General features: G+C 36.8%; 1 protein-coding gene and 1 long non-coding RNA gene across 2 annotated transcripts in view; one reads left to right on the forward strand and one right to left on the reverse strand.

Moving 5' to 3' along the window:
- LOC125242349 (progestin and adipoQ receptor family member 4) overlaps window positions 1–27039 on the reverse strand; it is a 91036-nt gene that overhangs the window by 31797 nt on the left and 32200 nt on the right. Inside the window, exon 2 of the mRNA XM_048151122.1 lies at window positions 23601–23822. Coding sequence (XP_048007079.1) covers window positions 23601–23822 — 222 coding nt within the window. The remainder of the gene's footprint in view (window positions 1–23600; window positions 23823–27039) is intronic.
- Window positions 23013–23686, forward strand: LOC125242353. Its single transcript, XR_007178856.1, has 3 exons — window positions 23013–23059; window positions 23140–23188; window positions 23621–23686. It is a non-coding gene; the product is annotated as an uncharacterized LOC125242353 (long non-coding RNA).

Here is a 27039-nt window from a genome sequence, read left to right on the forward strand (position 1 = left end):
GCAAATGATTTGAATTTAAATGTTAAGTGCCTATTATGGCTAATCAATTCCGTGTGAAGTGAATGGAGGTGTGAATTTTTCCATTTTTCCTTTAATTTAAAATTAAATATGTAATATCGCTCGCAGACGTTTCTGCATGATAAAAAACAAATTTTTGTGAATAGAATTGTTAATTACGACATGAATAGTACATACTTATAGCGGGTCCGTTTTTGAAATGTCATTGAAGCTGAGTGGACCCGGGTCCGGCTAATATTAGAAGGGTTGTAGGTCGCCGCGTCTGGCTCGTGTCTTATAATACTGTCGGTGGGTGACCGGTTAAGCCTTTGAGTCCGTAAATACCTCGTATGAGGGCAAATTGGACGGCAGCTGTCAACTATACTTTTAGGCTTCGGTTTGTTGGCAGTTCCCTAGTCTTCTACCTGTATAAATTTAACAATAATTTCAAGAAATATTTAAATAAAGCACTGACAAGACGATGGGTTTATAATTCATATCTAATTCGTAAGAAGTAAAGTGAAAATAAAAAAAAACCGGCCAAGAGCGTGTCGGGCCACGCTCAGTGTAGGGTTCCGTAGTATTCCGTATTTTTCTCAAAAACTACTGAACCTATCAAGTTCAAAACAATTTTCCTAGAAAGTCTTTATAAAGTTCTACTTTTGTGATTTTTTTCATATTTTTTAAACATATGGTTCAAAAGTTAGAGGGGGGACGCACTTTTTTTCCTTTAGGAGCGATTATTTCCGAAAATATAAATATTATCAAAAAACGATCTTAGCTGATTCATATACATATTGGTACCAAATTTCAGCTTTCTAGTGCTAACGGTTACTGAGATTATCCGCGGACGGACGGACGGACGGAACCCTAAAAAAGAGTTAAAACTTACAAGCTGAAAACGACGGCTATTGATTTTTTCACTTTCCTGGACATTATAACGGTAATCCGGAATAGATGGAGATAAACGTGGCATTATTTCGAAGGTTAGTCGATTCATATTCACTTTACGGTTTTGTACTGGTTTTGATACGACCTTTATAGTGTCTTTAAGTAGAACTGCATCGTTTCTTATACCTAAAACATGAAGTCATGTTTCGTACCTATGCACAGTTTTTTACGTGAATTCGGTAGTGATATTTTGCTGTGACGATAGAGCTAGGTGTATGATCACACAGTCCTTCGTTCCAGAAACCTGTAGCAGTACTGAGCAGATAATGCAAAACTCTACTTCGCCAGGATTTCTAACGGTAAAAAAGCAAACGGAAATTGCATTTCTGAGTTAGCCTCGCACAGGAAGCAAAGTTTAATATCTCTGGAGTTGTAGCGCTACTCGGCTAACAATAACTAGATAACTGGGAACATATTATCTTCTCGCTTCAACTTTTATTGTATGATGTAAGTACATAGTTTGACGGAGATATAATATATTTAATAACAAGATATCCATAAGAGTTTTGAATGATTCACGGTTATTTTCATTAGACTTATATTGACGCAGTGGTCACGTGGTGGTGACGTCAGTGGTAACGCTGAAAGTGAACGCAGCCGACGCGCGCGAAGGAGGGTAGATCGCGCGCTGTCTATGCAACTTTAACATCCACCCGCCTTCGTCAGTTTTTCCGTGATCATGATGCATGCAACTGCGTCGAAATATCGGGAGCTCGACAAAAATCAAAAAGGTAATCACGGTCTATACTATATCCCGGTCAATATAAGTCTAAAGATATCCATAAATAAATTGTATATTTTAACTTAGTTGACTTTTGGCTTTCTAAAAATACCAAACTTATTCGCAGCACTTATTTGCAGAAGTCCTTAGTAGGACTATAAGAAAGGATTTTTTATTATTTATCGGAAATTATGTTAATGAGTAAAAACATTACGGTACATATGCCATCACGGGTGTGGTCTTGGTAAGTACATAGGTGGTATCTTTTTCAACAACTACTCACTTTTCAGTGCCTGTAGATTAGATTAGATTTGTAAATAGTAGAATAGAAAGTGATTTCTGATTATTGTTTTCTGTCACGATGCCTGCACGTATCAAATGTTTCTTTTTGACCCAGTGGTTGACTGGTAGAGAATGCCTTAAGGCATTATGTCCACCATTTGTACTTATTTTTTTATATGCAATAAAGAATAAATAAATACAGGTTCTGAGCCCGTAACACATTCACAGCCAACATTATCGTAGCAAGCGCTACGCTCGTAGTCGATCCTAGCACTGTCCCTTTTGTAGAGGGAAGCGACTTTCAACCGGGAGCGGGCTCCCGGCAGGAAAATGTTACGTTACGTAAGTACTTACAAAGACTGGACTGAGTAGTAGTTGCAGCCAGTTAAGAGGCTACGGGAGCGAAAATGCTAAAATGGGAAGGAGCCCCCCTTTCAATTTGAGAATTTTAGTTAAATATACTAGTGTTATTAACTATATTTATCAAAAAAAAATTGTCCCTACAGAACAACTCAGTTAAAAGATGTTACGAAAAAATCTCCGCGGTTCCGCTCTCGACTGTTTCCTCCTTCAAAACTTAATCAATCGGAACGAAATTTGAGAATCTGAATAACAATGAAATAATCTGTGTCGGACCGTTTCGTTTTTTTGGCTAATTGTTACCAATCTTGAGTATCACACCTTTTTTTGGGCCATAATGAAAAAGGCCGTTTTTGGAATTTTTTTATTGGCTCTAGCGTCTTTAAAAATAAAAATGTCGAAAAAATCAAAACGGTCCGACACAGATAAAAATTATAATAATCTGTGTTGAAAAAAATCATTGCTTTTTCGTCAATAACCAGGGAGGAAATAGTCGAGAGCGTTTGTATGGAGAATTGAGCCCTCCCGTCGTCGTCGTCTTAATGCATAATAGGTAAAGTGGCTTTATGTTTTTACTCTTATGCAGACTCATCATTTGACATAATATACGCAGTTGATTTAAGACAGCGTCCTAAATTATAAGCTAAAAGCGATATTTACACAACTTTTTACGAGTTTTGGCCTACATTTGGCAAGCCAATGAGAATCAAGTTCTGTTTTGTATGCCGTTTGCTGCAGTATTCGTCGAGTCTTTCGGAAGAGAGCAGATACGATTATACAAAATCACCTTCATAGCAAACTTCATACCTACGTGAGTAAATACAAACTGTGACGTTCATATGGTTTTTTTTTCGTCGATACCCTACAAGTTTGATTCGATCAATCATTCCCGCAGTTTTGTATATTTATCATTAACCAAACATAGATGAAAATGAATCGATATCAAGTCGTGACTGATGACAGGTGTTAAGTACTGCAAAGTCATTCCTGCTAAAGTTATCGGTGACTAATGATGCCATTTTACGCTTCCGGAGGCCACGCCTTACATTATTGTCAAAATTGTCGGCATTAGGTGTAACCCAATCAAGGAGGTTCATTATATGAGCATAGGATACTTAATTCAGAATAAAATTTGTCAAATATGTATGTATGCCTGTATGGGTTTGTCAAGGTGGTGGCAGTCCCTTGAATTCCCCAAATGACAAATGGTGTAAAAAGAGAGACCAGCATAGGTAATATTTTAGGATATTTAGGAGATTTTTAGATTGGCCTCATATACAGTGTGTGGATTCCATACGGGCGAATAATGTATCCAGTTATAGTATCTAATCATACAAATCATATAATATAATCATTTTATAAAAAAAGTGTTGTTAATTAAGAGTAATTATTTTTTTAAATCTGACCAAGCAGCAATGTACGCCGTCCATATTAACTTGACATGACATAAGCGTCATGTCGTAATGACGTTTAGGTAGGTACGCTAATTGATGTGGACGTAATACATTGCGGGCTGAATTATTATGTATGAAAAAAAATATCTCATCTATTCAATAAAAAAAAATGTAGTTAGGCTCCTTAGGACCAATACTAATCGTTATCCAAATATTCGCCCGTATGGAATACACACACTGTATATATATATACCGAGTTTCACTTAACACTAAAAACCTGAAAACCGTTTGTTCAGAATCGAGAGTAGAATCGATTGAGCTATATCTTGATGGGGGTAATATTTTTATTTAAATTAGTATGATTACTTATTTTTTACGTGCCTATTCTATTGTATTTGTAATACAACATTGTGTATATCGCATAGGAGGTTGTTTACCTTTTTCAGTATTTAGGGGTATTAATACTGGCTGGTTACTTGGGCGATTATTTTTTCCGCTACGAGTTTGACGTTGTTTGTCAGTTTAATCTTAATGTTTATCATAAGTCATAACAAATTGAACTAGTACCTAATTACAACCTTGTCATTCTGAATATTGGGTTTAAATTTGCTTACTGCGATTACCTGTCCAATTTGAAATTTACTGTGACAAAGCTTTAAGTGTTTTACAATGACATCTTAGCTGTCTATTGGTAAACCTTATGTCGTTGCAGTAACGTACACAAATAAATAGTTTTATGGTTTATGATGGTAGTAGTTAGCAATTATTTTATTGAGTGTGGAGCTAAAAAATCTAAAAATTCAATTTAAAAAAAAGTAACCATCAGATTAAAAAATGAATACTCTAGATGAGTTTAAAATAATAAAAATCTGTTGGGGTGTCTGAGGTTTTGAGTGATACCGGAAACACGTTGTATATATATATATATATATATATATATATATATATATATATATATATATATATATATATATGTCGGAGACAGACCGGATATTGGCACGGATAGTCAATTATATCGCAGCGCGCGAAGAGTTGCAGCTGGACAGCTGACGTCACAACCAACCAGTTGTCCACCCAACCAGTTGTTGTCCCCACTTCGTGCATTTTGGACGGAGCCGGGATACCTGAGACCCAGCACTTTCTGGCGGACCACGCTAGAGACAAGAAGTCTTAGAGCCTCCTCGGAACTGTCCACGCTATAATTGTTCTAAACCAAGTTGTTTACCTATCAGTTATTGTAAAATTTAAAGTGTGTAAAATAAATCGTTGATTACTATCGTCTTCGTCTCAATCCTCGATGACCCAGCAACGCCCCGATGTCTGAAAATGGTGCCAATCCTGACCTGTCCCCGACATATATATATATATACCTCTATATTAGTCTATATGCCTGTTTTCCTTGATAAAACAAAAGTAAAGGAATTAGTGCGTTTTCACATTATCCGATCCGATATCGGATGTCGGACCGATGTCCCATACATTACAGGCGCCATTTAGGATTTTTTACATAGAAATCTTTCCGACATCCGATATCGGATCGGATAATGTGAAAACGGCCTTACGGTAATAATCGTGGCAGTAATGTGGCCGTGAACGTCGCAAAGTTTATCAAGGAAGTTAACAGAGATAGAAAGTAAACAAATAGGTATGCTGCTCCTATAGGTAGGTATTTTATCGATTGTTATTTAGGTAGGTAACGGTTCGGTTATCCTAAGAATGGTTAGTACCTAAGTATCCTGGTTGACTGGACTACAAAGTCAAGCTGGGCGTGCCATTGAAGGTGTTTGATAAGAAGCTTTACTCTAGCGTGCCGCGGCGCCCTTGAACTCCGGTCAGGGACGCTTTGGAAACTTATAAAAGAGTTAGTGACCTTCCTTGTAACTTAGCCTTCTGCTAGATTAGGTAATTCCTGGGTCGGGCTAGCCCACGGCCGATAGAAATCTGAATGCACCACGTTTAGAACTAATTCATTCGCCACGTAAGTACTTAATATGCTAACGGTTAGTTTACGTCTATTTTTATGAAGGTTCATCATTTGAATTTGTACATGTTGTTTAACACTTGTTTTCGTTTCACTTTTGTCTCTTTTGGTATCACTTTTTACAATTTTCTTTTTAAAGGGTACATCACCATCTGATGACCTTTTTTTTGGTTTCTTAGAACTGTAATGTTCTCAGGCTATTTTTAACGCAATTTTAACTAAGAATGTAACTAGTGTTTCAGGACGAATGTCGAATAAAAAAAATCCAATTTTGATTTAGGTATTTACAACTGTGAGCAACAGCCCTCTAACCTCTGCCTACGAGGCTAATGACTAAACAAAATTCAAGTGCATTTGCATTTGTTTTGCAAAAGTGGTTGGCATAATGCAAAAAGTGCATGGTTTCACCCTTATTGCATTATGAATTTTCTAACATTTAACGGTAATGTTTCACAAATTAAACTTCGTGACTGTAATACTTAAGTATATGTCATGACACGGTGCATTCGCATTGGCTTGAAAGTAGGTAATGTGACACAAGTGTCACAAAAAGGATGCTCGAGTTCTTCAATCACTTCAGTGATTATGTTTTAAGTATTTACAGATAACACTTGATATGATATAAAACTAAGAACCATATGATAATAAAACTAATAAACACAACGGACTTTTACGTAACTGTTTAGAAAATAACTTTGCAAACGTAAACTACCTATCTAGGTAAAATAATTAACCACAATAAAAAATCAAAATGTTTATTGAGTCCAAGCTATGCGTGGCTTACATTTTTATTGTTGTGTTCTGTGTATGTGTTCTTTTAGTTGTTCTCATAAAGCAATGATTCATGATGGACATTGCATATTGGTTACACATTGTTTACAATAATAGGTCCTAGCTGATGGATGATGATAACCGTCGTATGTTATTTGTCGTAACCCTCGACTTGATTTTCTCTGGTTTCAGCGTAATTAAGGTTTGTCGTACAATAACGTAAACGCAATTCACACCATAGTAATTTGTAATATTGCCCAGACTTTAGACTCGATAACTTGACATTCTCAATCATAACACGGTTGAACGTCACGTCTTGTCACTATTCTTAGATAAGCCAAAGAGGTTCCAACATTTACGGCACTTAAGAGTTCTGTGTTCTGTGATTTAGGCCAAAAAGGTTACAGCATGAAAAACGGGCTTTGGTTATGGTATGGCAAAAATTAAAAACGCTCATTGCAATCAAAAAGTTTGCATTCGGGATTGCGTGGTAGGTATGTCAAACCCACAAAGGTGTATAGGAGAACCTTAGTCACAAATTAAGGCCGATAGAGAGGTCAAGTAAATAGCTGTTTCGTTTTCATTAACCGAGTAATGACGAATTCAAAAGTAATTCAAATGTCAAGATTGCCACTAGTGCGACACATTGACTTCTCTTTCGGACTGTGAATCAATGGCACTTGTCAAAAGAAGTTGGAGTATTTACATCGATTACTTACACTTAATAAAAATGCAATAATTGAATAATTTTTGGTTTTATGCACGTATAATGAAATAGTTAAAGAAAACAAAAAATAACTAAAATTCTATGGCTTCTTGTCAGAATCCTTAATAATTAATTGCCTACTAGCCACTTACTTAATTTAAAATGTTCTCGATATGCTGGCCATGTGCTTGTATGCATGCTTCGTACCTTAATAATGTATTTCGATGAACTACATTTAGATCACGTTGCCGTATGGTGTTAAATGCCTGAATAATTCGATCTTTTAACATTTCTACATTATCCACTTCGGCAGAATACACGTCGTTTTTGATAGCTCCCCATAAAAAGAAGTCCAGACAAGTTAAATCCGGCGACCTCGGTGGCCATCGCTTAGGTCCGAATCGTCCGATCCATCGATCTCCAAATAATTCAGACAACTTTTCACGGATTGCCACAGTGGAATGAGCAGGGGCTCCATCGAGTTGGAACCATGTTGCGTTTCTTATTTCCTCCGGCAGATTGTTGTAATACTGTAACAAAGTGCCATTTATCAAGTCTAAAAAACGGACTGTATTTAAATTACCATCGATGAATACCGGACCAATTATCGTATTTCCGTGTACAGCTGCCCAGACGTTCACAGAGAACCGATATTGGTGAGCTGTCTGTCTCATTAAACGGGGGTTGTTCGTACTCCAATAATGGGTATTTTTTAGATTCCATAATCCATAGTCCATTGTTAGTAAACGTTGATTCATCGGTCCAGATAACATTTTGTGCGAATGTTATATCGCGTCTGTCCCCATGGCACTGTTCCATGAACCACTCACAATAAACTTGCCGCGCTAAGTAATCTCGCTGCAACAATGCCTGCACTTTTAAAAATTTGTATGGATGCTTCTTATTCTTTTTTAAAACTTTGTGAACAATACTATTATTGACACCAAATAACAGACCCGCTCTCCTTGTGCTGGTAGTTGGGCGTTCACGGAAGTGCTGAAGAATCCGTCGTTCCAGTGCCAGTCTGACGTTAAATGCTGCACCAGGCCCTTGTGGCGGCTGCACTCTGCCGGATATGGGCAGGTCGTCCCGCACACGTTGCACAGCGTTCGTAATGACGCGGCCGTTCGCAGGATGCCTCCGGTTAGGATTCCGCTCCCGGTACAAATTGAGAGCTCGAGCAGCATTGCCTCTCGTTTCTCTGTAGAGCAAAATCATGTCACATAATTCTTGAGAAGTATATCGTGCCATTTTTCAGCGACATTGACAATTTAATTGACAAGTCAGTACTACTTTTTATTTTAAATTATCCGAATGAGTTGAATAAAAAGTTCAGACCGAAAGATTTTACGATTTTCAAGACGGATTTTAAAAAATAACCAAAATTCGAGTGTCATTTTGTGTGACTTACAATTGAAAATTGTTCCTAGTCCGCCTAGATAAGACTACTATTTGCGATTGGTTTAAGATTATTTCTGAAGTTAGCCCCGGTACCACGACACTAAATGACCGTAAAGCGATAATTTCGCGATAGTTAGCATCCACTGACTGTGAAATTTAATTTGAATTGCTCTTTCGCCATATTTAAGGACTTTGGAACATTAAGATATTTTAACTATGACTACTAATAATCTAAGGAATCTACATTTTAATTTATTGCTCCTGTAACAGGAGCAATAAACCCTATTATATTAAACTATAAATTTTAAATTTTATCTTTTTGAATCTGTTCCAGCATTCCCTTTTTAAGATAACTTTTGATATTATTAGGTGTAAGTTCAGCTTTCCATTCCGATGGTAGTTTATTTATTAGGTCTGGTACGTAGTATATATTGCGATGTTCTTCGTCCATAGAAATTTTTAAATTGAGGTTTCTTCAACATATGATTTATAACTTGCCGGGTCGTTTTTGGGTGATCAACTAAATGCTGTATTTCTGTTCTAAAATATTGTTCCTTCAGAATTTGATATTTAAATTTCACATGTACTGGTAAAACTTTGCATCAGATTTACGGTTATTTCTAATACTGAAAGGGACAACAAGCTTAAGTAGTAAATAAATCATACAGCTCAGTCTGAGTGATAAATAAAATAAAAATATGAGTAAAAAGTTGAGAGCTATCAGAGTTATCAGTGCCATCGGATTGGCCCTCGCGGCCCCTCGAGCCTCTCGGCGACGATCGCCCTCGCCGGCCACTTCTTTATCTACTCATTGGAGACGAGAGGCCTCACACTTTACAACTGTAATCAAATTGAAAGTTTTGCGAATGCGTTTGGCGAATGAATTATTTATTTATTTGGATTTAACATTCAAAATTTATAATAAAGTGATTTGAAGTTTTTTTTATTTGATGCTTATTTATTGTTTTAAGCAGTTATTGAATATGCCAGATCACCGTATCCAGGTATCGCGTATCGTAGGTCTGAAATCCTCAGCATCTTAAATTATGATGATCATTCGAAGGGTCCTGTCTAGTGAGTACTTAATAATATAAATATATGTAATGTAATATATGTACTTAGATCAGGTCCGTTTTGTTCAGGTAGGTAATTATATTTTGCAAATAGCATCCCATGTTTGATAAATAAGATACATATATTTGCAGTATCCTTGCATTTTCCTCAAAATTGAGCATATTTTTAGAAAAACAAAAAGAAGTTAATATCTTGCATTCCCTTGGCAATACATCGCCCGAGTCACATCCCACCGCTATACTGTCATCATGACAAAAACTAGGACACTGTTTCAAATAGAAATAGGACACCGTTCAAAAATATGGGCACTGTAATTTCTAATCTAACTTATCTAAGAAATATTTACAGCTTCTTCAGAACAATATTACCTATTGCGCTTGACCTCGAGCTATAATCATTATCACAAATAACTAAAAAAAGGGATACATGTTTAAGAAAATGGGCATCCACTAGGCAAAAATAAAGCTACTACTAATAATAATATACTCGTATTATCGTGTTTCAGGTGCATTTTGCTTCGTACTCCCATTTGCATACTAAAATGAATGAAAATTTCTACAAAATGTAATATCCTGCCTCCCAAGTAATAATGTTTAATGACTCAGCGGGCTCTAAAGCAACTATTATAATTTGGCGCGAAACTAAACGTTGTACCAACATTTTCCGCCATTATGGCGGCTAAAAATGTGCTTCAAGCCTGAAACAGGCTTTTGTAAGTTTATGGCGGTATTGTTCATAAACGAGTCGTAAAGCAGCCGTCTAAGCCTACGCTACGGTGTCAGCAAGGCGCACCGGTGCGTTTTGCTGGAAACCAGTCAAAGTTACGCTTGTTACACCTGCTATCAAAATTGCTTTGTATTAACGAAGTAGGTTTTAACAATATTTGATTTATTGACAAGTAGTATAAAACTTTTAAAGTCCTATTTATTTATCTAGACACGCGGTAGCGTGTCAAGCCAAGTTCACGTAACAGAACTGGCGAGCAGCACCGTGTGTTATATTACACGAACCATTTGGAGCCACTTTTGACCCGCTCATAACTCAAAAACGATTTTACATAAACATATCAAATTTGGCTCATATATTAAGACAAGATACATGTGTAGTGTGTACTCCAAATTTCATAAACACATCTCAAACGGTTATTTAGATCCAAAAATCGTTATTTTTATCATATATAATATACCCATAGACATAAATTCTAACCCAGTTCTAGATGACATAGAAAGTTCAAATTTGGCATGCAGATAGGTAATTAGGTAAAAACACGGAAAAAATCAGAAAATATTCCGAAATTTGGCTTGCTAGTAGAAACTAACTATCGAACATAATAATGTAATTCGTATATGAGAACTCGCCAAGTCAGACCTTAGGCTACAATATATTATCCTAAGTAACAATAAGAAATGATAATTTATCTTGTTATAAATAAATTTCAGGACGGACCATTGAACTTGGCACCCATTTAAATCTCACTTCTTTTTTGTTGGAAGTCAACAACCAAGGCATATAGGTATCACATTATTGTGAACTTGGCTCTCATTTCACATTTATGTTTTTTATGGAATAGGTATTTAAGTCTTCAGATAAATTCTCATCAATGTTTTAATTTAGTTTCTGGTCTCTTATCTTAATTTGTGATGTTTTTCATTACATTACGTATTTTGAGAGCATGATTTTACTAGGTCCTTACATCATGAAACTTTTGTAAAAACAATGTTAAGGGCATACCTATATGTCACCTAGTATGTATACTACATTTATATATATTTGTTTTCTTGTTGATAAATGGAGAAAAAGCGGACAGGCGGATGATAAAATGAGATTAATAAGGTTGGTGCGGGCCGCGGCCCGCGGGAGGAGCCACCTCGGCAATCAAGTAAACACTGCCTACTCGTAGGTACTTCACCGCCGAGCAAATTGAGGGCCTTTTGTTCGTTCATTACGAAAATACTTAATAGTGTAACATTAGTATTAACGTTGATTGGGTATCGGGTGGCTGAGAGTGATGTGAAACCGTGGTAAACAGGTGCACTTGGTCATTTAATGTTCTTTTCTGAATAATAATATAGGTACTTATCTAATCATGTAGAAACGAGTATGTTGCTGACGATAATAATGTTTTTAACTTTATTCAAATCCTCGATCGCAATTCACTTTGTATATCCGTTGAGATTAACACGTGCAAAGTTGTAAATTGCGCAGTACAGCGTGGCAAGTGTGCGCATTTGCATCCACGTGCCAGCTGTCCGAAGTGACATAAACTATATCTGACTAATGAACGACTGCGCACTGAAACCCCCAGACCCACTCGTGCGTTTCAAATCTTGTAGTTATAGTTTGAAACACTTCCCGGTGTTCCACTGAGCTAAAATTTGGCATTGCTACCGCACGAATACGATACACTATTGAGCATAAACGATTTACACGTTACCTCTATGTACCTACTATTAGTCCAGTGGGAAATTAGCCAAAAGAATAGGCTAGTTTCTTATACTTAAAATAAAATATTTTATGCAGTGTACGAAATAAAGCACCACATAATTAGAAGAAATGTATGGACAGTACTTATGTTTAAACATAATTTAGGTATATTTAAAAAGTCAAAGAGAAAGATATAAAGTAAATGAATTGACCGTGACGTCACTCCTCAGTATTTCATAATAATTCCATATTAGCAAATCGTTTTGACAGTTCTTAAAAAGAAGCTGATTTGACTAGTAGGAAACTAGCCTATTCTTGACTGAAAAATAAACCTGTTGAATTGAATTTAGGTTAAATAGAAAGATATATATACTCGTAATAAATAATGCAAAATGTACGCGATTTAACAGCTTCCTTTGTCGTTGAACGGCGGGGCGTGGTTGACCAGGAACTGGCATGCAATGTGGCAAATTTCCGAATTTGAATTCAAGTCCGCGAGGTTACTGGCGTTACGTAAGACTAGCCGACTAAAGAACTGCGCCGGGCTCTGCGGAGGCTTCAGTGCAAGTTGGTCGCGTTTCCACCTTCAAGAAAATTAATGTAAGATACGGTGGAAACTTGACACATTTCAATGACTACCACGTTTTAATGAAATGAAATCGTCTTAATATTTCAGCCAGTTAAATTTCACGAACATTATAAAAAAACATTTATAGTGACAGGGTTGCAATCGTTAAAATGTATTCAATATTTACTAGGAAAGAACACTGTTTTAAATTTGACAATTTTTGCTCGTACTTAAATCTCATAAATTACTCGTAAACTTGTAAAAAGGACGTCCTTGAAACGTCGGAGGTTAGTTTTAAAACCTTATACGGGCTAATAAAAAAAACCTAAATCCTAAGATTTTACACCCAGGAAGGGAAAAACATCGCAGTTTTAGAACAAGTGCAAAACTGCAGTACCGAACTCTAAGTATGATCGTTTATTTAAAGTAGAGTTAGCTGTTTTATTCCAGAAAGTATTTTAAGCTGCACTGATACATCCACTTAAGTTTGGTTTAGTTAGTTATTTCGCGGAGAAAGGAACTTAAATAACTATTAATTGATAGGTACATATATAGGTATACATAAAATACTAATATAGGGAAAAGTGACGAAAAATACATACATAATAAGCATTTGTTCTTCAGTAAACCTATATGAAATAAGGCTATTTCCGGCAATGACAGTCAAATAGCTGCTGATAGTAAAATCGTACTCCACTATCAAATTATTAATAATTTTCGAAAGCATTTGTTTTATTCTTATAGAATTAGGACTGAATCCGTCTCAGCACAGCCCAGTGGCGGACATAATTCCTAATTACCCTTCATAATAATTTAAAGGGCGGCAAGTCGGCAAATGTTCAAAAGGAATTCCACCAACTAAATTAAGAATGGAGAAGTTTCTTTGGGACTTAAATTGTTATTTACAGGCATTATTCTGTTCAGAATTGTTACTATGTAAGTATGTAGGCATTTTGGGAATAAAGTCAAGCTTGTTTGTTTAAATATTCAGATAAGAAAGGAGTGAAGTACTTAATCCTACTCTCTCCCGGGTAAAAACTTAATTTACTTAGATAATAAGGCATTGAACTACTATGTACTACGTACTAGAAATGACAACTCGAACATATTCTGTGCTCCGACCGGCAGCGGCGGCAGCGCGAGGCGCATGCGCGTGAAGCGAACCGTGTCATAGAGTAAGACTTGACCACCTAGACGCGACACTTTTAGTGTAGACCTTTGTTTTATACTTTGTGTGTGAAATACTAAGTAGTTTACTTTTAGCACTATTATACATTGTGTTATATTTAATTTCTACTCAGTGAAATAAAAATAAGTAATTGTTTTTTTCATAAATTTTAATTTCCTTTGAATAAAATTAGTTTTGTAAGTTTCTGTCGCTCAGAATAATAATCGCGCCATTCACTTTGTTTTACCTCCCTTAAACACCGGTTGCATTAAATACTATTTCAGTTTTGGTGTCATTATTTTTCGTCAATAACGAGAATTATAATTCAGAAATCATTCAAAATCATGCTTATTGTATAATATTATTGACTAAAATTCGTATTAGAACCGTGTAATATTCAAAACTATAAATTGAAATAAATATTTTTATATTATATATTGAAAACAGAATATGATCACAATTATTATACCTTATTACCTACATGTCATGTCTGCGCGATTCATCTATGATTCCAGTTGTCAAAATGGCGGCCATAGCATCGCGTTTAAGGAGCCCGTCCCTTCATTATAATAATTACTTAAATTAAGTTAGATCAAAATAGCTTGTCTACTAACCGATGAAATGTGACACCGTCACTTTTATTAGATTTTCTCGTATGGCTTCAACAGTATCTTATAGCACAGGAAGGCATTTTTTCATTTTATTTGTGTGCAGTCAGAGACAACCTCCTCCCACCACGCGCAGAGACTGACTGAGGCAACATAAGTCCACTGGACTTATGTTCGTGGCGCAAACTTTTTGTTCGCCGTGTCCTCTCTAGTACATTATACCTCAATGTAATAAGGCAATTTTTAATAATATAATTCCATACTTAATGTCAATTTCAGGTTTAAATTGAGTTGATGCAGTAGCATTACTTACTGAGTTGGGAGATATTAAATAATAAAAAACAATCAGAATCTCTAGACGTGTGGCTACAGGATATGGTAGGTAAACTACTCGTACACTCTAAATCCATAAGCGACGAGCGACGAATGAGTTGCCGCTCGTTGTACAGAATGGCTTCAAGTAACTGAATCCTGCGATGACATCCGTCAGGCTCACACGGAGCGAAATGTAGTCCGGAAATAATCAAACTGTGACTGCAGCAAATGCAATCACGCCGCTTAGCTTCGGGTGGGAGAGGGCTGGCATGTAGCGGCCGCTCGTGCGCTGCTGTGACCCATATACAGCGGCCTACTGCTATTTCTATTTGCTTTTATTTTGGGTGATCCAGTTAAATCTACGTTGTACCTATAATGTAATGTAATACGCTCCAGAATTGGTATCATAAAATATAGAAGGTCAACTGTTCAAAACGTAGTGATTCAATGCTCTTTGTGTCCAACTTCAAAAACAACTTTTTTTTAAATCGTAAGCACATGGCTATTTTACTAATCAAACCCACGCTTTTGATTACCTATGTACAAAAAAAAAGTGAGCGGCATACTAAAAGCTTGACAGGTGTGATTAGTAACAGTCGTGCCCGCTGATTTTAGTGACTAAATAGTAGTCAGTGAATTTATTCTTGAATGCTAAAATAATCCGTAAATAGCAATGTATACAAGTAATCAACCTAACGTGCATAAAAAGCCTCAGCTTAAAGATATGAAAGTGAGTGGCGGAGTCGGCATTCGCGCTGAAACGCGAGTTGTGACCCAGTTACTGCCTACTGGTATTCGCTACAGGTTTCTACGGATTGCCGAACACTCTCAGTTTGGAACTGAAAACGAAACCAGTGTCATTGTAATTCGAGTGCCTATTTAATTTACATTAATTTAACTTTCTATTGACGTTTGCGTCTACTGCAGACGATTTAAGATGGGAAATCGAGAGGGAAACCGTTTTTAGCAGCTCTTTAATAAACGGATGTAAGACTAATGTATTCAGCATTTTATGCACTTTGAAAAGCGATCTGGAAAAGTGTTTGGAAAAAAAGAAACTCAGTTGCAGTTTCTAATTATTAAAGTTGAAGTCTTATTGAAGTTAGTTGACCTTCCTCTACTTCCTTCTCTATGGCCCTCGTTACTCAAGTAAAGCGTTTAATTGGACTGTGCCGCCACAAAGGCCAGAAACAAGAGACGCATTCAGTGCTTTCGACTAAAGTGGATCGCCTGATGTTTGCGGCCTTATTGTGGCGTCAACCTCGCGAAACTTTTTCAAAGTAATTACGTAGCAGTATTCAAGTTTATTTTATACATTGACAAGTATCGATGATGCCAAAGTTGTAAAAAAGTAAACATTTCCGTTTTTTATAGTCATATTCAGCACCCGTGGCAGTATTTAATTGGTAAAATCATACTGAATGACATCTTTGGGATACCGTTCATGTCATCATGTAAGAAAAAAATGTCGGTGTACATACGCTTTATTGGCCTGATAGTGTACAAGTCGCCGCGGTCCTAACGTAGCGCTACGCGCATAGCAATACCTACACCTACAGTAAATGAGCGCGCTCCGCATAGAACAGAACCGCCTAGTAGTATTTTGTTTTGTGTAAGCTTTTTGCTATTCCATTACCTGAATTATTTTCCAACATATGGAGTACAAAAGTCCTTTTTTAGCGTATCAGGCCATAGTGAGTGGACGGACCGTTACCCGCGACAGTCGCGGTGCGCTCGCGAGCTGAAGTGGCCCAGTTGCCCAGTTGCCCTGGCCTACTGACATTTGTGGAGCCTTTGTGGCGGCAACTGCAACACTCTCGCTTTCAGCCCGGTGCACCTATTAACGTTACCTTGAAAATATTATTTTGACTACGAGTATTATCCAAGCAGATGAAACTGGAGATAAATACGTAGCGTGATCTGAGATTTACGTCAATCAAGAAATCTCTCTAGAGATAATCTTAGCTTTAAGGTCAATTTGAACTTCAGTCCGATATCACAACAATATCATTGTGTTGAGTATCATTAATTGAATGTAATATCTAATAATAAGGATTTCAGGTCTACTTTACTAATAGGCACTGATTAAAATCCTTAATTAGTCTTTGGCGAAAAGTCTGCGAAAAAGGGAGGGGAAACTTGGATAAAAGAAAAGGAAAACGATCTTAGTAAACTGTGCTCATTCCTAGGATAGAACAAATGCGGCAAACTGTAAACACAATCAAATACTCGATTTTAGTAAATATTAATTGTCGCTTAACTTCAAACTTGGGTAAATCCATTCTGCTATAAGGTTGGTTATCTATCAGATGAATATTATATTTTTTATATAATCAACCTTAAAGCCGAATGGATTTACCCAAGTTTGAAGTTAAGCGACTCAATTATTCTTAATTATATTTTCGCTAAGTAAAATTAGCTGGCTATTTGTCAAGAGCATCATTAATTCAAAATAAGTGGAATTGGATGTTTTTCAATCTTTCGAAATCACAGCTTTGTCACTTGTGGAACATTGTTACATATATTAACATTGTATCGGGTAGGCTACCAGTTTTCAAAAATGACGGTTCTAGGAAATGATCATAAGAGTGAATACAACATTAGGTTTCAAATGTCCTATTTTCGGAGAGTAGATTGTATATTATATATATATTAACTTGAGTTGTTATGTACCAAAGTGTTATATCAAAGTAACGGTGAGGGTGGAGACGAGAGTGCTCGCGGGGTTGATAAATAAGATTTCCTTTGAGGAGCCTACGCACACGTCTACTACAACCTCGATTTAGTATTCGTGCCTACAAAAAGTTATAAAATCACAAAGTAAAAAAGCTCTTTGCTGAATACTAAAATACGTAAGGTAAATGTATAAGTGCTCAACGGTGAACCAGTAGACGCCATTTTCAATATATTAAGCAATTGTAGTCAGAAGGGTGTCGTCTACTGAGCATTAGCGTGTGGATAGTTTTACCTTAGTTTAAAATTTTATACTTATATTTTTTCCATTGAAATCCTTCCGACATCCGATATTGGATCGGATAATGTGAAAACAGACTAAAATAAGACAGCCGTTACTCAAACAATTTTACAAGTCACAAGAAGACATGACGTGCTTATCTCCACTGAAAAACTTGTTAACCTAATGGGGTCCTCACACGTACGTTTACGTTTTAATATCCGTGGAGGTATTTACAGACAGGTGTTATTATTAGCTAACGTATTTCATTCTTTTTCAGCGTTCAAAATATGCACAATAGTTTGAGCTTTAATTGTAATCGGTTAAAGGACTCGTGGAATAAATAGCCACATTCCACCATATGATTAAACGCAATGCCTATTGGTAGGTTACTTAGGTTGGTAAATTCTTCATTTGTGTGACATTTCTGTTCTAACAAATACGAGCAAGTCTAATAATTACTTAGCTCTATTTACATGAGGTTCCTACGTTGTGTGGGCATTCAATATTTGCCTGTCCTTTGTTTTTATTATGCTGTGCCAGTGGGTAAACACTATGTATCAATTAATTAAAAGCGTTAGACTTTCAAGAAAGTATAAATTCAATAACAAAATAATGTGTTGTTCTCGGTCAAAAGTAAATCTTTATTCATATAAAATGTACACGTAATCTGTGTAAAAAATTTTGTTCATTATTTCAAAACAATATTAAATTTGCATTTTCTGGTAGCCATTAATAAAAAAAAAGTACATCCAGCAAGGAAATTATTCTTAAAACGCCGTACCCGCGTCTGACAGTGTACATAATAAATGGTGAGAGAAATATAATAAAAAGCCGGGAAACATGTCGGCGACGGCCGGCATTTCTCGTGTTACTAAAAGGAGTCTAACGTTACGTGTCGCAACATCTCGCGCCGGCCGGAGCGGAGGTCGCAGCGGGTGCGATTGTGCTCATTCTGACGCGGCATATTCGTGTCTATATTTTACGACTGCGTTTTAACTGCATATAGTTTATTAATTATTGTACACAAAAAATTATAGAGTATTAAAGGCGGGCATAAATCTATTTACTTAGCATTCTGCTGCTAACGCAACTTTTTATTTGCATAAAACTACGTGTTCCGGAATAGCGCAATAACAGTAAAACTATACTCGTATAGCAATAGCGGTTTGAACCAAATATCTGGTAAAATTGTCCCCCGCTAGGTATGTAAAATCTGCTATCGGCCGGCACCAGTCCGTTTTACGGCGTCCCGTTTTGTGGGATTTTCTCTTAGTTTGCCTTGCCGCATCAAACGTCATAAAATCTTGGGAACGGAAATGCGCGCACAACATCGACTCCTAACAGTATGGACATAGGAGTGCCAAGGGTTTATTTTTAGTACTTACCTACTTATTCTTTTCCTAAAATAAACTTTTACAGGTTAGAGTTTGCGTGGGGTATTTGCTAAAATGGGGCCCAATACCATATTCGAGTGCTTAGGCCTCTTAGGTACATGCCTAATATACTCGAATTAAAATGCTATAAAAATGTACCAATAAAATGAATTATTAAGTAGGAACTAAAGTTTTTTACAGGAATTGTTCATAATTTTGTTTGTCACTGTGTACACGAAATAGCGATCCTAGAGATTGAGTCCCTACACCACGCGGGTTTACGAGATGATCATCTTGATTAAATTATGCACTTAATACATATTAAGCTTATATCTCGACAAATATAACTGTATTAAAGTGTACTTACAAATTTGGGCTCTCAGTATTCGGTTTAAAAAATAATACAATGGTGCTCCCACACCGGCTGTTATATAACATTTATAGCGGCCCCGGTGTGGGACCACCATAACGATCAATGAGAAATTATCATTTAAACGAAAGCGCAGCGGGAATAAATAGGATGCTACGTGCTACGGCGTAGCATGTCGAAAGTGAGCGTGAATATTGTTGCCACGAGCACGCAAGAGCTCTCAACAAGTACATGTTTCATAATTCAATCTCATAAAAGCGAGTGTTTGCCGAAGTGAGACTTTAACAACAAAACATTAAGGGCCACACCAGTAACTACTAACTATAATGAAGTGCGCACGTTCGGCGTCTCGCAGCAAGTTTGAGTAATCTAGTGATTAATCATGCAGGGCGAGGGCATGCCGTTGCCGCTGCGGCGAGCTAAGCTCAGCCCTATAACAGCCACCCGCTTTACACTAGCGTCGAATACACTTGGATATTCAATTTAATAGTAACAACTCCACTTCGGGGTTAGTATAATAATATACGCTATATTCATAGTGACTAACGAGAAATACTTACTTATAATCTGTTATGTTCTTCCAAAGATGCAAAATGTTGTATTGCAGTGGTAAGTATGTGGAGCTATTTCCATTTCGTTTATATTTTTTAAAATAGTTTACTGTTTCAATTTTGGGGATATTTGTTAGAAAATATGTAACATATACCTAAATCATAAATGACAATTTACATAAATGTGTTTTCGCAAGAGCTAAATTTTTTTTTATAAACAATAACTGCGAGTATTTTTTTGTTTGTTTTGAAACTGTTATTGACTATTGATCTATGTCAAAATAAGAAACATATACATATAACAATTTATTTCAGCGATTGATGGCTCCTACCTTCATCCTGGTTATGGATGCCAGCTCATTTGAAAATCGTTTGATACCTACGGATTGTAATTAACGATGAACATCTAAGGTCTCGTTGACTAAGGGAGACCCGTGGACGTTTGATATCGCAGTCGATATGTTACTCGTCGTAATTACATTTAGCATAATTTGTCACGAAGTGAGCGAAGGGCGCAGTGGGACCCGATCCGAGGGCCAAATATAGAACTTTGAAAGCTAAGGCGATAACAATTTAGGTACCCAATTAGTGCCTGTCAATGGCAGTCACATCCTACACCCGCGTAAGCTTCCTATCAACATAATAGAAATAGGTAGGTATATACCTAGAGTCGAGAGAAGCCGCGCGTTACTTTTTAGGGTGCTGTACCAAAAAGGTACAATAAACCACAAACGCTTCTCAAGATAAATTTAGGCATTTGTTAATTTGTGTTTGGATAAATATTATAAACACCTACCTAAATCCTAGATTTTATTGAAATCTATGCAAACTTTTCTTCTCATGATACGGTTATGAAAAGCTATAAAGATTATAAAGACGAACTTTCCCTTTTTAATTTAAAGCCTAAAACAATAAAAGTAATTGATAAGTTGTGTAAGCGGTATCTGATCTACTCTTACTTACTCAAAATCAAAATAATTTATTCAGCAAATAGGCCACAGGGGCACTTTTACACGTCACATGTACATATTTAGGAAATATTTAAAATTGAATTGAAATTACAATTGATACTATTATATACTAATTCTAAGTTCTAATCTAACTAAAGTTAACTCTATACAATTAATTAGAGATGTAGAAGGTCTCTAAATGTCGAATTACAACCAAGAACTACACTAAATATACAAAGTACAAATACAAAAAAAAAATCTAACATTACTTTAGAGGTGCAAATGACTCCAAATGCTGTGTAGTTCTATTTTATAAATTAAAAAGTGTGCTACTACGAGTACTTTACTCTATACCTAGTGTACATTTAAGTTATAATATGAGTCGTTTCTCTGGACCAAACATAGCGACCGCAAACAAGTCCGACGTGGCTTCATAACTTCGTGCGCGGAACTAGGACGTCGCAATAGAGCGAAGGATATATAAATATAACATTCGTGTATTCTCAAAGGAATTTCAAGGAAGAGACATTACACGTGTTTACCACTACTTACGAACTATAAGATGTTAACCTTGTTCTTAAAGGACTGTATTGTTCATCATAGAAATAAGTGAATGGCATAGGTAAATTTAACACATAATGTTACCTACTTGAATAAAATCACAGAATATATAATAGTACAAGTACAGAAGGCCCACTGCTTTGATGTTTACGAAATGCCGCCTTTTTAAATACCTACAAAATTCTTACAAAGAAACGAGCCGCACGTGCGCGACGTCCGGCGATAGGGTTACCTATGGATTAAAACGAATTAATACTCACATAAAATGTTATACTATTATATTAAAGTCTTGGGCACTTTCTAGGTATATATACTGTATTTATATATTTTTGTTCAAGTTCCAGCATTACAAGCCTTATTGAACTTTTTCGTGGGACTTAATTAGTAGTAGATCTGTGTAAGATTGTCCTATGGTATTTATTTTATTCATGATGTCTTTTTAACTAAGTATTATTAGCCATTCGACACGCGTACATCGCATATGAACCTTAAAAAAACTCGCGATGTAAAGTAACAATAGAAAGTGCGAACGTGCATTCCGTGAGAACGCGCGCCACCCCTGATTAGGCCGCGAACTCGCGATGTACTTGTAGCGCGGCGATAGAATCGCGGAGTGAGCCGCCCCTGATAAAATATAGAAACTATAGAATTCTTGTAGAAATCTGAATAATTATTAACCGATAAATAAACTTCTATCATAATATTTAATTTTATTTAAGTTAATTTGGGTAAGTAGGTATTTATCCAGTTAGATCTAAATGGCTCGATTAATTGAATTGGTCATACACAAAATATACCGGCCATGTCAAGACTGCCCTAAGTTTGTTAGCCAAGCCACTGTCCCGTCTCGAGTGTATGATAAACTGAGTTACCAAGCTGTGTGTAGCACAATTAGCGTACAATATGGACCTCGCTTGTGAGTGCCCCCGTACAAACACGCGGTGACCCGGAACCAAATCAGGCGAGAAATCGATTCAGTGCCAAGTTGTTGCAAATTCTACCGAGTAATGATTTAAACACAGTTGTAGGTATAACAGTCAGTACAAAGCGAGATACTAAGCTTGATTCAAGTAACCCAATTTACGTATGAAATAAAAGTTTGCATTTATACTATCGCGGTGATTTCATAAAATTAATTAAGTACTTAGATAATAAATAATAATCAATTGCCATGGCGAAGATAATAATTTCAACCAAACATGTTTCTTATTATCTTAACTATTAGTTTTGAAGAAAAAGTATGGGTAATAATTAATAAGAAAACGAATCCTTAATTTAATAATTCTTGGAATCCGTCTAAGTATACATAAGTACGAGTTAATTTGCCGCATCGGTTTCCACAACAAAAAGTACCAAATGGTGTGAAAGAGTCATGAACTCTTGACCATAAAGTAGCTGTACTGGTCCACGACATTATACTGTGCTCGGGGGTTGAAAACAAAGCGGCCCCATGATTTCAACAATTAGATCCCAGAGTTGATTTCGGTTCGTTGCGCATTTCACTGGAAGTGTCTTGTAGGAGCAGAACCTTCGCGTTGGATAAAACACTTCGATTATTTGATAAATTAACTTGTGTTGTTAGTCAAGTATTCGTTTGTCACTTTCTTTGTAATTAAATTGCCTACTCTTAATTATTTCCCTTTTGATCTTATCTCAGATCCTGAAGGGGACTGTGAAGAACATAACACCTTGTTGAAAGTTAAGAGGTATCGTGATTAGGTTTAATATTTCAAAATAATTAATGCCATTGGCAGACTTAGTAACGTATTTATAAGTTTGCAAATTAATGCACCGAAGAGAAGTTCGAATGTTCTCATGAGTTTCTCAGCATTGTTCTTCGCATATTTAGGTATTGCCAAGTTTTAGGGTCAATTTGTATGGCATTTGACGAGTTAATAATAAACGCCAGTGTAATAACTCAAAATCAAATGAAACGATCGTTACTTGTTGACAACATAACAACATTGCGTAACACAATAAACTATAAAGAGAATATTGTCAACGACATGAAAATGTTCTCATGAAAAATTAACAGAAGTTTTGAGAATGTTCTGCAACTTGTATATTGCTACGTGACACACAGTAAGCTGTGTTTTTATATATGACAGATGTACTGACCTATGCTCTGGCTGACCCAGATGCCGAGCATGTCGAGCTGCAGCAGGCGGTGGTAGAGGCGCTCGCCCTGCGCGTGGTTCATGAAGAGGTGGTAGAGGAAGGATCCGCACCAGGGTGCCAGCGCGCCCAGCAGGTGGCACAGCGACAGGAACCACGCGCCGCCGCCGCCGCCCCACGGCAGCAGCCCCGGCAGCACCGCCAGTATGTACACCAGGGACACACCTGCCATAACGGAAAGGGACATGGTTACTTTTTCATTGTTTGAATTCAATAAATATATTCATATTCATATTTAGTATCCTTGACATGTGTCGCCATCTAGTTCAAAAATGAATAGTACCTACATCGAGCGAAAGAATTCTCAGCCTTAACAACACAACTACTCCACACGAGATGGCGCGCATTTCGCCACAAAAACTCAAATAGTGTATTTTCTATTCGTTTTAGCCTTGACCTGTGTCGCCATCTAGTGTTTGCAATAAATAGTACTTACATCGACCGAATGAATTCTGTCTTAACAGTACAACTACTGCACACGAGATGGCGCGCGAAGAAAAACGCATGAAAACTCGAAAATTCGCGTTTTCCGGGACCTAAGGATAAGTTAGACCGATTTTTCACCCCCAAAAACCCCCACATAACAAATTTCTGCGAAATCGTTAGAGCGGTTTCCGAGATCGTCAGTGTAAATAAATATATATATAAATAAATAAATAAATAAATATACAAGAATTGCTCGTTTAAAAGTATAAGATTTATTGCAGGAAAATTAAAAGGACAACCTTACACAGATTGACTAACCCCCACGGTAAGCTCACATGTGTGTACGATAAACACGTTGTGTAACATGAAGAAACTGAAAGATTTTAACTACTTACGCATTTCTGAGGGCAAAATAAAGATAAAATGTTACATGACGTCAAGCAAATTTCGCAAAAGAAAAAAACATTTTTTTTGTGTAATTTTTTTCTAGTTTTTTGGATGTATTTTGAGCTGATGTTGACGGTCCGGAGTCAGTTGTGGGACTTCGGACCGTCAACATCAGCTCCTGAGGATGCCTCGTAGAGAGGCGAAACACGTGTCAAGTTTTGTATTTTTGGTGGTGGGTTGTTATATTTATTTGCGTATTTATTTTTATTTTTGCGGTGGGAGGGTGGGAAAATTAATTGCATGTAAAAAATACGCAAGTAATTATAACAGGTTAGCACTGATTGACTTGCACGTTATCTATTCGCGGATTAGCAAAGGAAAGTTCTAGTTTACGATTGTGAGACATATTTTAAATATTTAAAGAAACGGTTCCACTCAAATTTATTATATCGCTATTGGGGACATGTTTTCATACAAATGGGGATTCTTCATCAGGCACGTTATGAGTAGTTGCGCTGGCTACGCTCCGTGAACTCTGCCACTATCACCACCAATATATACGTCATGTCTCGGATAGCGATATAATAAACGTGAGAAGAACACAGTGTTTTTTCAATATTTACATATTACTTGGACGAGACATGGGTTTGGTCACGGTCGCTAAAACAAATCAAAAAAATGTTTTCATATTACTAAAATATCGTAATAAGTAAGATTAATGATCCTAAATGTGCTCGCATCAAACGGAGTTCATTGACTCCGCGAGGGGTGCGATTCCAGTCGGTCACGCAATTCGTTCGCGTGCGCCAAATAAAAGCGAAATCCCTCCGACACCTAAACAGTGAACTGAAGGTGATGTATTTATAATTCACTTCTCACGCTTTTCTGTTATCTTTATCAACAGTTTCTGACGAGTTTTCCTCGTACTCTTGTCAAGTCTCGCGCAGTGTCGGGGCACGAAGGCGGATAAGTGCCGGTCGCGGATTGAGGTTAAGGGTTCATTCATATGCATCCGGGAAATTTTAAAAAGTTGGTTTCCTTGTTATCTGTTGTACAAAAAAAGAATCATTCGGACCTTGAGATCCGTAAGAAGCATGTACAATATAAGATCACACGGATACTGGATGGTGTGTGGCAGAGTTGAGTAAGCATGGAGAGTGTCTCGATGGGCCGCGAAGCTGGGGTGCGTGCGGGCATTGCGACCGCGGACCGCGCCCTCCGCCGCGCGAACCCTGGCCTCCACGGTCATGCCTGCTTTTGAAAAATCATACGCGAATTGTCAAATGAATGAGATTTCTAGCCTCGGTCCGTTCGGTTTAGTTTGGTTAAACGTCAATATTACTAATATTTGAAGTTGAATGCATACATTATTTCCTTTACATTATGTTTTTTGACCGTTGAACATTTTAAAATTCTCAGGGAGTAAAGTATTATGAATCAACATTTGCGTAAAACCTAAAGTGTTTTTTTTTATTCTATTGTTGCCGAAAATAATTTACAGAAGCGGCTCCTCCTGATATGGACAGTTCAAAAACGTTTCTTTTTAAGTCTAGGAAACAAAATTTGTAAAAAAATTAAGATAAAGTTTTTATTTGCTTTGAAAAAACGATTCACAGCCACAAATACAACTTTTACGGAATCAACAAACGATCGAAGCAAACAAACATATGGCCCTCCTGATGGTGAGCAGTTGCCACATATAAATACGCGATGGTATAAAGGTGTAGAGGTAGCAGAACCACGTTGTCACATGCATGTTGGACTATGGACAGGTTGTGAGTATTGTTAATATGCATATGGAAAAGAGCACGTAGTTTTATTGACGCATCTTTACGATAACTTGGCGCAGCCGGTAGGACAAAGCGAAACGAGTCCATACAGTGTGTATATCTAATACGGGCGAATTTCTTAACGGTAGTTAATAAAGGACATAACATAAGAAATGTAATTACTAATTAGATAACTTTTACTTAGAATTGAAATTAAAATATTGTCCATATAAAATAATTCGGCAACATAGTCGCGTTAAACTCTCGTTGACAGTTACTTTTAAAAGCTATCATATGTAAAGTCTATAACTTAATTAAACATGACCATGTTTACATTATATTGCTGCTGATATTTTTTTTTATTAACTAATTGTGGGGTGAAAATTAAGAGTAGCTTCAAAACTTCTTTTAATGAATGACAACACTTATGAATAGAATGTCTGATTTAATTTACCGCCCGTATGACCTTTACACTGTGTGTTTGTATAACTGGATTCGTTATAAGAACGCTCAAGTGGGATAAATTTCCACGTCCTATGTATCACTGGCTTTCAGATACCCGCTGAGTTTTAATAGCGAATGTTCGCCTTCCTCGGTAATGACTGCACTCGAAAACACCTGCGTATAGCACCGGCCAATGCAAATGCGACTGTGAATACGGTAATACAAGACACAAAATTAATTTAAACTGGGTCCTGCCAATATTATTGGAGGGGAAGAGTTGTCACGGAGCAGGGCAACTTTATTCACGTGAATTACTATTAGAAGTTGACTCACAGGAAGCTATGAAGTGCTTGGTG

The sequence above is a fragment of the Leguminivora glycinivorella genome, chromosome 2, assembly GCF_023078275.1.
Source record: "Leguminivora glycinivorella isolate SPB_JAAS2020 chromosome 2, LegGlyc_1.1, whole genome shotgun sequence".
Lineage (NCBI taxonomy): Eukaryota > Metazoa > Arthropoda > Insecta > Lepidoptera > Tortricidae > Leguminivora > Leguminivora glycinivorella.